At 36.7% G+C, this 13,671-nt stretch overlaps 1 protein-coding gene across 1 annotated transcript in view; it reads right to left on the bottom strand.

Moving 5' to 3' along the window:
- Positions 1-1,071: 1,071 nt before the first annotated feature.
- STK26 (serine/threonine kinase 26) overlaps positions 1,072-13,671 on the bottom strand; it is a 29,116-nt gene continuing 16,516 nt past the window's right edge. The window contains exons 4-12 of the mRNA XM_054641720.2: positions 10,471-10,527; positions 8,715-8,823; positions 8,467-8,624; positions 5,775-5,960; positions 4,987-5,135; positions 4,233-4,326; positions 3,654-3,716; positions 3,427-3,563; positions 1,072-3,001 (exon numbers count right to left, since the gene is read on the bottom strand). Of these exons, the coding sequence (XP_054497695.2) occupies positions 2,977-3,001; positions 3,427-3,563; positions 3,654-3,716; positions 4,233-4,326; positions 4,987-5,135; positions 5,775-5,960; positions 8,467-8,624; positions 8,715-8,823; positions 10,471-10,527 (978 nt within the window). The 3' untranslated portion in view covers positions 1,072-2,976. The remainder of the gene's footprint in view (positions 3,002-3,426; positions 3,564-3,653; positions 3,717-4,232; positions 4,327-4,986; positions 5,136-5,774; positions 5,961-8,466; positions 8,625-8,714; positions 8,824-10,470; positions 10,528-13,671) is intronic.

Here is a 13,671-nt window from a genome sequence, read left to right as displayed (position 1 = left end):
ATTCAGACTACTTTGATAAGATTACTTCAGCAACAATTACTCTCAACCTACAGCAGGAAGCCTGGCAAACCAAAAGAGACAGAAGATGGTTCCTGCATGAATATTTGGATCTCTCTTTCCGTTAGCTACCTGCCAGCAACAGAATACTCCTGATTAAGTTACACAGTTCATCAATAACTAAAACGTGGGAAAAAGACAGCTCATTTCTGGAATCAGCAATACAGATGTCCCTTCTTAGGAGCTAATTAGAGTCTTACTATGCACAGAGACTGCAGGCATGTGCAGTACAACAAAAAAACCTTCTTGAATGGACTGTAATACAAGAGAATGAGTCTGTTTTGTACACATGTGGGGGAGATTTTCCCATGCTGTCCCATGAGGTAGGCACACATCGCACGCATTTGACAGGAAGAGAAGAGGCACTACAGTTCAGCAACTTACTACAGTTTATCTCAAACATGTCAGGTTCCAATTTCCCATGTCATTTGCTAACCCCACCTACCCAGAACAGTCTGTAAAGCTGCAGAGATTAAAGATCCTGTGTCAACAGGGTAGAGCCATCAGTTACAAAACTCAGGAGGAATTCCCATGAGCACTTCCCTCAGACTGCCACAGGAAAAGAACACCTTAAGGGAAGTGACACGGAAGTAAAAACGTGTTTTTAATTCTGAAAAATGTAAATGGAGCTCCTTAAAATGAGATTTGTCTTGAGGCTGCTGAGGTGAAAGTTGAGGGAGCTGTGGCACAGGCCTCTCTGTGTCCCTTCCTGGGCTGAGGCCAAAGGCAGCCAGAGCCGTGACACCACTGCACTGCCAGCCAGGTCTGTCACATCCCAGAGTCTCCTCCCTAGGAAAGGAACCAAAGTGAACCCTGGGACTGCTCCATCCATTCCCTGGGGCACAGCAGCTGGGAGGTGTCCCCTGGCCAAGGGCAGCGTGGGGCACCCAGGGCTTTGCAAAGCACCCTGGCAGGGAACACCTTTCTCCCAACATGAATCTGTGCCTGACATGTCCACACCTCTGCACAGCTGCAGAAATCCAGAATAAAATGATGCACAACAGAACAAGCTCATGAAAGTTTACAGAACTTAAATATTTATTTTTAAACCATTTTAAACCCCCCAAAACATTGAAATAAGCTTCATCTATAAACAGATTTACAAGACTAACAACTACAGAAGCTAGAGGAGCACTACAATTTGTTTCTGTGATGCAGTTATTTTGTAAAGCTTCAGATCAACTGTATTTACAACTTTTGCTGCTTTTACATTTATAAAAATATTTATTTAATCCATAACATTATTGTTTTCAAAAACTATTTCCAGACTTTTTTCTCAGATATAAATTCTAATTGAATTTCAGTTATATAGCAGATGAAAGTTTTAAACAGAAACATTTTTTTTAAAATTAAAACAAGGAGTTAAAAGTAATTTTTTTTACAGTGTAGGCACCATTGAAAATAATTGTCCTTGGCATATCTAACCACCATCTCTCGCAAGTGTCCTTTATATAAAAACGATGTAATGGCAACATTTGACGAAAAATGCAGTATTTACTTGCACACCATTACTTTTTCAATATTTGGCAGATATATTTCAGATTCTTTAAAATGACTTTTGTGCAAAAACAAAATGTGCAGGTCTGAACCATAAAATAAACACACCCAGTCTTTATCAAAAATAAATTTACACCAACAGTTCCACAGCTAAGTACTGAAAAACAATCCCAGTTCAAAACTTCAGCATAATATACATACTGGGTTGAAAAAGGGAAAAAACCAAATCAAAACAAAACAACAGAAGAGATTACCCATCTAGCAGTACCATAAATATATAACTGAAAGCAACTTTATAGTCTTACCTACTTTTTATGAAAAAAATCACTCCGTACTGCACAGTACTACCTTTTTGTGAAAGAATATCTATAACTCAGTTATTTGCATATTAACTGGTAAATACATATTTAAAATACACTTTCAGAAAATTATAAACAAATGATGTTGATGTACTGTATTTAATGTATTTCAGAACAAAAACGTGTATAAATATCTTACAGGAGAAACAACACCACCACACAGAACGCTGGTGTTACACCGATACCTGCGGGTGAGGTATGTAACATGCGACGCTCGGCTTCTCTGGCTCCCTTCCACCCAGGCATGTAGACTCAGAGGAAAAAAAATTAAATTAAGTTAAATTGGACTTCAGGTTTTGTCCATTATTGCCGAAAGCCCCACCCCCTCAACTGTATTGCTCTAAATTTTCCTACCATGATGATATAAGATCGAGTTACTACTTCAAAACCTGTTCTAAAAGGTAATACACAGACTGTACATCAGGATAGACCTGTTGCTACATATCACCTGCAAACTATTGCCATATTGCTCTCAAATATATTTAATCATAGAGCTGCCTAAAATACTGTACCAATTTAGAATTAAAATAGATACTGTTGCAGGTTTGTTTTTCAGGGCACGATAACTATATGCTGGTTGAAGCAGGTGCTACAGCAATACCCTTGCCACTACATTACATGTCTTGAATATGCTTGTGAAAAAGCTATTTTTCTCTGAAGCTCGTTAGTGATTTACAAAAGTTTAACTCATGAATATAAAAGACCTGTACAACTCCATGTACAGGAACAAAATAGCATCAAAACATACTGTACTTGCACATTCTATTAACTAAAGTAATGGTTATTTCTAAAAGCAAAACTGCACCTCAACATTTATCAGATTAAACAGGTGAAACTACAATATTAAAAGTTGTTCTTTACAAAATAATTTCCTGAAAATATAAAACCATGTGCACTGCCACAAAATAGTTGAGTAGGTTCTTCAAATCCTCAATCACCATCAATATGTTGCAAAGATCCAAAAGGCACAAGGAGCTCATGAGCTAAGCACTGCCAAGCTTGAAGTAGTTTTGGTGGGTTTCACTGGGTCCATACGAAACAGCAGTCAATTGTGTGAAGTTTCTTAGGATGAGTCATTAACAGAAAATCTACAGATAAAAAATGCAAGGTAAAAAATTTGTTGATTATATTGTTTCAGCTAGGCAAACAGCACATAAATGTTTCTGCACCACTAAAGTAATACATGCCTTCATCTCAATGCTTTATAGTACAAAACCCACCAGAAGTAACATTTTTAAGAAAACATTCCTAGAAGAGGTAAGAAAAAGATTCTCTGTCTCCCCTATTGCCTGTAAATATGCTTAAGGCAAACCTGCAGGCTAAATTAAAGAAGCAAGATGTAGCAGCTACAGTAAAGCTGTAGCACTTCCAGACCAGATACAGTAATTGTTAGTATAGTTTTGGTCTCAAACAGAACTATTACCTGTAACTATTGGAATCACAGTGCAACATGTAACTACAAAGCTAAAGCACTGGACATAGCATATCTCTCTCTTATCACTAAACTACTTACTTCTGAAATTTCTCCATAAGTTTCTTCACCATCTTATCTGTGATCCCTGGACACGTTGCTTCTGCCACATTGATGCTTTTCTCAAGTTCCTCAATTGCTTTCTTTCTGTTAGCATTATTTGTGTCCTGCTGCTTGAGCTGAGGAGCAAACCAAAGAATTTAAAACTCAGAAAAGTTATTAGACACTTGGCTAATACTTTCAAAGAAGATTTTTAAGCCAACACTTACCTCAGCAAACACAGGGGTGATTATCATAGTTAAACAACTCAGGGTTTTAACAAGATCCTGATCCTAGAAGTTAACAAATATGGATTACATCAGCATATTACAACATACATCAGCATATATACAACATACACCAGCATATGTACAACATACACACTGCCTCTTAACACAGCACATGTGATTTTGGGAGTTGAGTTAAATTTAACAAAGTGTTTAAAATACATTACAAAACCCACAAAGACACAGTACATCAACAGATGTTATGGGATGTTGAAACAGATGCCTGATGACACATCTCAAACAGTGTCATTCAGCATCAGAGAAACATTTCAGTTTTTCCTCACTAGTAAGAGACTTTAGAATTCCCATCTCTAAGAATGGATACTACAGTACATCTGCAGTATAATTTTGCATTTGAGGCTGGCAGGGCATAGGAAATATCACTAACATGCATTATCTCTTGAACTGCAAAAAAACAGTCAGTTCTTATGAAAAGTGAAGTTACTAAGTTTTATCACTGTCTTCCTTAAAGTGGCTTCAGAAGCAGCAGTTAGAAAGAAGAACTCCTCTGTCTGTACGCACCGTCCCGTTCTGGAGCTTCTTTGCATCCGGCTTCTTCCGAACTGTAGTGAAGCTCCACTCAGGGTGAGAATTATTCTCTTTGTTGCTGGACTCCCTGAAACAAAAAGGAAATGATGTACATAATATCAGCCACAACAGAACACCAAGCAAGCACAGGTAACCCAAATATATAACAAGTCTATCAGGACTAGTTCCGTATTCCTTGAAATAATAAGAAAAACACGCATTGAAACATTAACTGAAGTTGAAAAGAGGCTGAATAAATTGAAATGTCATCAAAAGCAAACAGAAGATGGTATCTACCTACAAGGCTTACCTTCTCCCATGGCATCCCATTTAAGAGTTATCTGATAGCCAGAAAAACAAGACACTTACAGAAAGCATGTTACTCCCCAGGCACTATGCAAACTTCCTCATGCACCTCAGCTTTGCTCTGCAATATCTCTAATTGTGACTCAGTGGTTTTGGTACAACCACTGGCCTCAGACTAGGAAATAGATAGCACTTAAACAGAACTGAAATTGAGTTTAAAGAAAGAAAATTTAAAGATGTAACAAGCATACAGACTGACTTATGTGTTACTCTTTAGGGCCATACAGGGGGGTTTTCATGGAAGAAGACAATAAAAAAAAAGGACCAGAGACAGATGTAGAGAAATGGTGTTATTACACAGAAAAGCTGCAGTAAAACCACTTTAAGAACATTAGTGAAACCAAAAAAACCACACCCAAAAAAGACTACAAAATAAACTTACGAATCTGAACCATCTGAATCACTTTCATCACTACTGTGTCCCTCTGCTTTCCACCTCTTAAACCTATCAATCAGCTCTGTCAGATATGAAGTCTTCTTGGCATTTTTCATAATGAATTTGTGCTTCAGAAGTTCTTTTGCAGTGGGGCGCTGTAAGAAACACATCAAATATTTAATGTCATGCTAACATTTCATGATTTTAAATGCTAATAGGGGACACTTAGTAAGACAACAGACTTCTAGAGCTAACTTGTATAATATCAGGAAATTAGTGAAACAGGAAGCCAGAAAAGCCAGTAATTCACATTTACAAGCACGCTAAAAATATGATCAAGTCACCCATAGACTATAGAGCTTATCCTTCCACGTTAGAAGGTCACACCCAGGAAAATGACTAATGAAAACTCTCCAGTGCAACATTTCCTTGTAAGCTGAATTCAGACAGCAAAAGTTGCACTGAAGAAAAGTATTTCAGATGATTCTCGCCTCTGTTAAGGCTTCTCTTCTGACATTATCCTAGTTTAGAGTGCATTTTAGGAATCTGCCTCTGCCACTGTAATTTCTTCCAGCATTCTCCCTCCTCCTTTTGAGTATTTTAAACAAAACAAACTAGGATGGAGACAGAGATATTAAAAAGCACCACTAAAATTCACAGTGCAAAGTATAGTCCCTAAAATGATTTCAATCACTGAAGATGCACAATGCCAGCAAAATACTTCACAAGCACACGAGAGCAGAAAGCAAAACTGAAACATCTTCACACACATGCACACACATTTATCTACTCACAAATGTTGGGTCCTTATTCAGACATGCATCAATGAATTCTTTAAAAGGTTTACTGAAGTCTCCTAATAAAGTGGGAGGATTGTTTTTCGGAATGAGGAACAGAACTCTCATTGGATGCATATCCGAGTTGGGAGGCTCCCCCTTGGCCAGTTCAATTGCAGTGATGCCCAGTGACCAAATGTCAGCCTGAGAGAGGGAAAAGGGACTGTTAGTACAAAATTATGGGCTGTCATGACTAAGTATTCAATAACTGACATCTTCACATATAATGCAAGTATATTATAAAATTAATGGTGGCCCAAGTAGATCATGCAAACATCCAAACATTCCCCTCTAACACTTCAGGAACACCTGACTCAAAAAGACCTGGCTGATTTAATCAGTGTTTAATGACAAACATACAGATCATAATTTTTGTGCAGTTGATGCTCTAACACTGCCAGCAAGTTAAATGGACACCTAAATTTACACACTTTTGGAAAAGCTTCAGAGATATTGATCTTCCTTTGGTATTTTCCATATGTTAATGACAAATTGCCACAAATTTCCTATGTCTAATTCAGAGTTTGTTTAGGTATCCAACCTTGTTTGACAGCTCACTCTAAATGAACAAGGCAGAAAGCTGAATCAAATCCAGCAGGGCATCACTTAATTTCTTTCCTAACAGACTGCTTGATGAATTTAGGTGGAGAATTATTGACAACTAGTTAGACTTGAAACACCAAGTTCACAGTGTAAGTCACAGCAGAATAATTAAGTACTATTTATTTTAGCTAAAAGCATCATTATCAACAAATTCTGCCTTTGTATCAAAACACAGTATGATATTTTGATATCATAGATAAAATACTAGTATTCTAAATTTTTTTCCTGATTTTGATTTCTTTTCCCAAGTGAAATATATTATTACTTGCATCTTTTCAGATAAGCTATAATAGCTACTTAGATCACTAAAGGTGTTTCTCATTAAAAAAGTGTTTGGCAGTAATCAACTACACTTGGCCCAGAATCATAAACCAAAACTGCCCATAGAGTAAACAAGGATTACAATTTGCATCTCTCCAATATTCCTTTTTGCTCACAAGACCTAAAATAGCTGTACTTCATAGCAAATAATTAAACTAACTCACTATTTATTACTGAAATACCATAACCAACAATTGTGTATTGGAGCAAAATTATTTTTAAGAGGAGATGGGGCTTACAAATTTCTGGAACCACTAAAATGTATGAATTTCTAGTTTACTTTCCAGCCTTTTGGAGCAGAGAGAGAATAAAGATTAAAATTCAGTCCAGATACCAAAAGAGTCATCAGTATTAGTCTAGAAACTGAAGTGTATCCTATCCAAATCCTTCACCTCTCCTACCAAAGGCTTGTATCTTCTGTGCTCTCCCACCAGCCTATTGGCATGGAAGAAAAGGGGAAGACATTGCTCTAGCAAGACACTGAGGAGATATGGAAGGCAAAAGATTAGGTTGCTGAGGCATGTAAATGAAGGGGTGCTAAAGCTGATCTACACAGGGCAAGCAGAAGAAGAATTATTCCCAATGTGACTGACCAAGACACATTTTTAAAGCAGGGTAGAGAGCTTTTGCAAAGTGCCCTAGGGAACACATTACAGTGGGACCACTGAAACCCTAAACAGGAGAATTCCAACTTTTTTATCAGCAAGAACCCTTGTGACAAGTACACAAATTCCTTCAAGTCTGACTGATCCTGGGAAAGTCTCCTGGAGTGTGAATGCTTTCAGGACACTCCAGATACCCACCAGATTTTTTAAAAATATATGCACATCATGTAAGTATAGTTTCATGTCTACTGTTTGAGAAAAAGCAGTAAGAAAGTATTACTATACACATACCAAGGTTTTTATTCTCTTGATGCTATTTTAAGGTTTTGTCTACAGAGTGTGGAAAGTCCAATGCCAGACTGAAACATGCTGCTGTTTCACCAAGCACACTCTAGGACATCCTGTGGTTTTACACAGAGAAGAGGGGACTGTTCCCTTCTTATTGTAATTTCTAGCACCAGTTCTCGGCTCTCAGAAAAACATAGAAGAACTCTGCTTTTCTACTGCTAGTTCACACAGGGAAACTCTCCTTTGCAATAAGTCATCCATCAAGAGCTCTCATGACACAGAAAGGCACCAAGGTACCACAATGCTACTCAACCACAGCCACCAAGTTACTTTTTACCTTCTCAAGACCTGTGCTAAAATTTTCAGTATTACGTGGATCCTCAGAAATACCATTTGAGAAATTATACCCAGATCTATATGTATAGAAATGTGAGAAGAAATTAACACTTTGGCCACCATCTTGGCTTTAAATGAACTGCCATGTTCTGGTGGCATTTTACCTTGTGAGTACTTTATTACTTTTTGAATTAATTGCAAAACATTGAACTGAAACCAAATCAACCAACCACCCCACATTCAGGGAGTTGCTCTGAAAGAGACATGACATCACCATTTTACTTGGTGACTTTGTACCTGAGTACAATGACAGGTAACTACTGTATAAAACCAATTAAATCCTACTTTTAATTTTATTATTTGAAACCCTGTAATTTCAAATCTACTTTTTTTTTTCCTCCCCATACTGATAGAGCTAAAAGCAAAAAAATCAAAACAAATGCTGTTGGATAACCAGATAAAAAAAAAAAAAAAAAAAAAAGAAAACTTCTACTTACTTTTGAATCATATGCTGACTGCTGAATAACTTCAGGGGCCATCCAAAACGGAGTTCCAACAAAAGTATTTCTCTTAATTTGTGTGTCTGTTAGCTGCCCAGCAACTCCAAAATCAGCAAGCTTAACATCACCTTGTTCTGATAACAAGACATTGGCAGCTGCCAAGGGGAAATAACATAATAACTAATTAGAATATTGTTTTATTTTTTAAAAGGCATTAACAAAGTAACATTTGAAATGTTGCACACCTTTTATATCCCTGTGAATTTTCTTCTCTGAGTGTAGGTAGTCAAGACCTTTCAAGATTTCCTTTAGCATAGTAGCAATCTGGAACTCATCAAATGGGCCAGCACGCAGCTTCAAAAAAAGACACATTAAAATAATCTGAGTCTTGTATCTAATTTTTGCCTTGCTTTGATTCAATTAAATCTTAAACCTGAAACATTTTTCAAAATTGGAGAACTAACAAAATTAATGCAATATTCAATGCAATATGTCAGTATTCTAATTGAAATAGGTGCCACTGGAATGATCACCTTCACATCTCTACTGCAATACACTGAAAATGCTCTTACTCCTCAAACACAATCTGTCTGTGCTCCCCTCAGCATGCAAAGCACAAGAAAAGCAACAACTAACTTTCCACAAAGTTGTATTTCCCTACAAGCAGCAAACTGAATTTTGCAATTTAGATTAAGTAAATTAAGAAAACCAGTTCATTTCAAAATAGATTTATCTGTTGATTGTGGGTTTTTAATTTAATGATGCAGTTTTCACTTGTCCCAGTATTTTTGATTCCATGCTTGCTTGTGTATCAGGAACATAACATGCTACTATAAAGCTGCTAATGTATTAAGTGTAAACATTGCACATTAAAAAGCTATGCAAATAAAACAAAAAAAATTAAAGTGAGCAATCAAAAAAATACCAACAACACAGCACCAAAACAGTGAACACCATGAGATTATGGTAAGGCAAAGCGAGGCAAAACTGAAATTTTATTCTTCTAAAATTTTATTCCTCTACAGGTTCAGTAATTTAAATTGGCACTAGTAATAGTTATTTCCCTGTTTCTGACACTCCACAGAATACAATCAATTCCTCAAAAGTTTTAGAGTATCTCACAGCCCCTTCCTCAAAAGGGCCAAGTTCTAGAGCTACAAACCACCACAAGCTACACCTAATTACTATGCTTTTGAGGAGTTAATGTGATGTAATTTGATAAAGAAGTTTAAATAGATTTGTGAAGTCAAGCAAATACTTCAAGTCTCACTCCTGTTAGTGAAAACATAATTATTACCATTCTGTAATAGTGAAGACATGGTATTTTCCCTTCAGAATCACACAAAGACTGAGCTATATTATCTTACAGGAAAGGGTGGGTCTGTAGCATTGCAGCTGAGGCAGAGCTGCCCTGAAACCATGGGGAAACCACATTGACACTCAGTGGACTGTGCTTGAGCACTCTCCAGGCTACACCCTCCATGAATGCCACACTGAAGTAAAAGGCACTTATCTGAAGTAAAAGGCACTTTCATGCTTAACTGAAAATACCTGAACATGGAAAACCCAACATCTTTTAACCAGTTCAAATTAACTGTCTGTGGACACACTGCTCATTCATTCCTAAGACCCAAACCTAAAGGAAACATTTTTTACTGAACTGTAATGAATTCTACTTGGAGGAGGTGGGAAGTGATGGATAGAGGACCCCAAACCTCCAGCAAACATACAGCAAAAAAAGGACTTCTCAAACTAAAAAACCCTGAGAACTGAAAACAAATGAATGCTTCCTAATGCTTACAGCAAAAGAGCAATACAGAAAAATTAAAACAATTCAATGTGACAGGACTACCATTCAAATTCACACTTTTTAGACCATTAGCACATAGCAGTGATGTAATATCAGCTGCCTCCAGGTACTTATTTTTATAAAGTGATATAAACCCACAATGAAATAAAGTTCACTGATACTTATAATGCAAAAATAAATCATATACTTACAAGATCCAAAGCTGACCCTCCACCTAAGTATTCCATTATTATCCATAGTTTTGTGCCCTGTAAAGGAAGGCATGAGTTGTCAAAAGTCCAAGGCTGCCATAAAAAATTTTCATATATATATTTCAACAGACTACCAGCACACTCTTAGGAAAAAGTAAATAGAGAGTTGTTAATCACCTAATTGTATGCAATTACTTCTTCCAGAATGATCACACACCTCCAGTGAAGTCTAACATATTAATTATTAAGTTTGTCTTCTGTATTTAAAAAAGCAATGAAAAAACACCATCACTACTAGCCAATTTCTGCTAAATAGTGTCTAAAATTATTATTTCACTTAAAAGAACAGAACTTAGAGGGAAAAAAGTGATTAGGCAGTGGTTTAAGTTTTAATTAAATACAAATAATTGTTTAAAATGGACCTTGAGAATATGTGAGTTTCTGCACTTCCTCTGTGGAGATGTCTCAACCTCTAGAATTGACATATTATTCTAACACTGATTTCTAGGTACTGACTTTGTCCTTGGCTTGTTACTGCAAAAGGAGGCTGGATCATAGAAACAAAACTGGAAGCACTTAGCAAATCTACAGACTACTTCTTGCCAGAGTCCCCTCAAAGGACAAAACTCAGATATGAATCTATGTGATACTAGTCGAGAAAATTTTGTGAATAAATATATTTATATAAAATAAAACCCAGTTATTAAAAATACTCGACTGAACCACAGCTGGTGAAGTACCACACACACTGTGTAAGAGTCCAGCAAATATTTACCAGTGCTAGCTTCTCATTACAGAGCACAAGCTTAGGGCAGGAGTACTCTTTAATGCCTCTTGCATTCTCCATTGTATACTTTCCCACCCTATGGCCTGCCCAAGAATGGAAATCTAAAGAAAACTCAGCAGGCAAATAAAGGTGCAGTTTCTGAAAGCACCACATCCAATCATCCTAACAAAGTGTGCTCTATTAGATTTATACTAAATTTAAAAACCACACCATTTATGAGAGTCTATTCCAATATTATGATCTCAGCAGGGAAGGGCTGGCTAATTTTAGCAGTTTTTATAAAGCCCAACTTTGTCAGCTCAGAAGACCTGCAAGGAACTCCTGTTCAAGGCAAACATTGTGGTTACCAGACATGTTTGGAGAATTTGACTATTACTTGAAAACAGTACAGGGTGAAAATGAGTAAGTACTGCTTCTCAAACAATGTCTCAAAGAAATTGCTACTATCCACTGTACTCGGGTGTGGGTATTTTCTAGCCAGGCATGAACAACCTTTTTCCTGGCTATTTTCTGTCAGCCAAGTATAAATAGACAGGGCAGAACAACCAGTATCTTTAGATTGTCTCAAAGCTTTGCTGCACAAAGTGCTGCACAATTCTGATGGAAGTCTCTGGATGTCACTGTAGGGTTTCTCCATATTTAAATCTGAAAAGCTGAGAATAATTTCAGGTTTGTTTCAATTGCAAAAGAAAAGAGCAAGTTCAGGTGGCTGTAATAGTTAAAAGGCTAGAGACTGAAAACCTTGGTCTAAATGGCACAAATTAAGGAAAACAGTCATGGAATTCCAGTCATCAAGAGATTTATCTCTATGGTACTGCTGGAAAGTCCAGCTGAAGCACTTCATTGAAGTATCCAGGAATAAACATATGGGACCATTATGAATGTGAACTTCACACTACTTGTATCCACTGCAAACTGCATCTGATCTCTGCAGTCTAGGACTTGGCTTTGTAAGAAATGTCTTAGTTTTTAGAATTTAACCTCAGTATTCTTTAACCTTTAATTATACAGTCATTTGGTACACAACTGTACCCATTTCATTGTTTCAAAGAGATATTTACAATGCACAAAAAAATTAAATCCTGAATGAAGTACTACACACTTTAACATTAGGCTGACAGCCACCCTCAAAGAAATAGCTAATAAAAAGTTCCCAGCTAGATCAATTAAGTAAAACAAGCAAACAAAAAGCAGACAGACACAAAACTCAAAATACCTGCTATTACTAAAATGAAAAGGCAGAATAAAAGATCCTTTGCACACTGACCAAAGCCAATACCCTCTTTCCCCTGAGGTGTCTCAAGCTGAAAGATCTTGAACTAGCAACCAGGGATTAATCTAGTCTAAGAACAATTTAGATAGAAGATACTATTTAAAAATTGGCTTTATTTATTTTTAATTACAGAATTAAAGGTATTTATTTATTTGTGGACATTTTTATTCATTTACTTGGGGAATAGCAAGCAGCAGAATTACCTATCATGCTACTCTGGGATGCAAAACATTCCTGTGAACAATTTTTCACTTTTTGTTGTTGTTGTTTTGTTGGGGTTTTTTTTCCAAGAGGAATTTCTTAAAGGAATGAGAAAGTAACCAAAATTCCACAAACACCTCCCCAAACTCCATGCACAGAAATCTTCCTTCCCCAAAAACTTTCCAAGTGTGAAAAGTAAACAAGAGATCAGCATTAATCTTTCAGAATGTATCCATTTAGAACAGAAATGGAAAGAACTCACAGAGTGGTTAGGAGAGTACTGCTGCATTAACATGATCCTACATTTGCCAAGAATTTTTTAAATAAAAAAACCTAAGCAGAATTTAATAGCTGCATAGCACTGATAGAATAGCTAGATTTACTTTCCACACCTATATTGCTGTAAATAATGATAAGACTATTTTCTTTCCCTATCCAATCCATAATTTATAAAGCTTTTTCCACCCCCCACCTCTGCGAAAACAAAGAACAAACAAAATAAATCCCCACCCAATCAAAGTTTAATTCCTCCATTCATAGCTGCTGAAATCACTGTTCAGTTCTGAGATTTCACAAAACACTTTTCCCAGCAGAAACACTGACAAGTAAGAACACTTTCCATGACTTACTTTGACCTGTTTGTACTTCAGGGCAAACAACTGGGCTTTTACAGCACAAAGCTGAAATGATGGATATGCAGGAGAATAGAATTTAGGACTTAGCTCATCACAGAAAATAAAGGACTGTAAAAAAGACTGATCATGTCTGGATCTGCAGCACCATTTGTGCACTGCTCCAGGGGAACCTTACTTGAGTTGAACTCAAAGTTATCTTGAGATGAACCTGCTTGTTCTAATATGCTGTGATGGTAGAAAGTAAATCCTACTTCTCAGACATTTATTACTTATTCACAAACACAACAAAAATCCCACCAATTGAG

Source organism: Agelaius phoeniceus, chromosome 14 (genome assembly GCF_051311805.1).
Source record: "Agelaius phoeniceus isolate bAgePho1 chromosome 14, bAgePho1.hap1, whole genome shotgun sequence".
NCBI classification, from domain to species: Eukaryota; Metazoa; Chordata; class Aves; order Passeriformes; family Icteridae; genus Agelaius; species Agelaius phoeniceus.
This window is presented reverse-complemented; position numbering and strand designations above follow the sequence as displayed.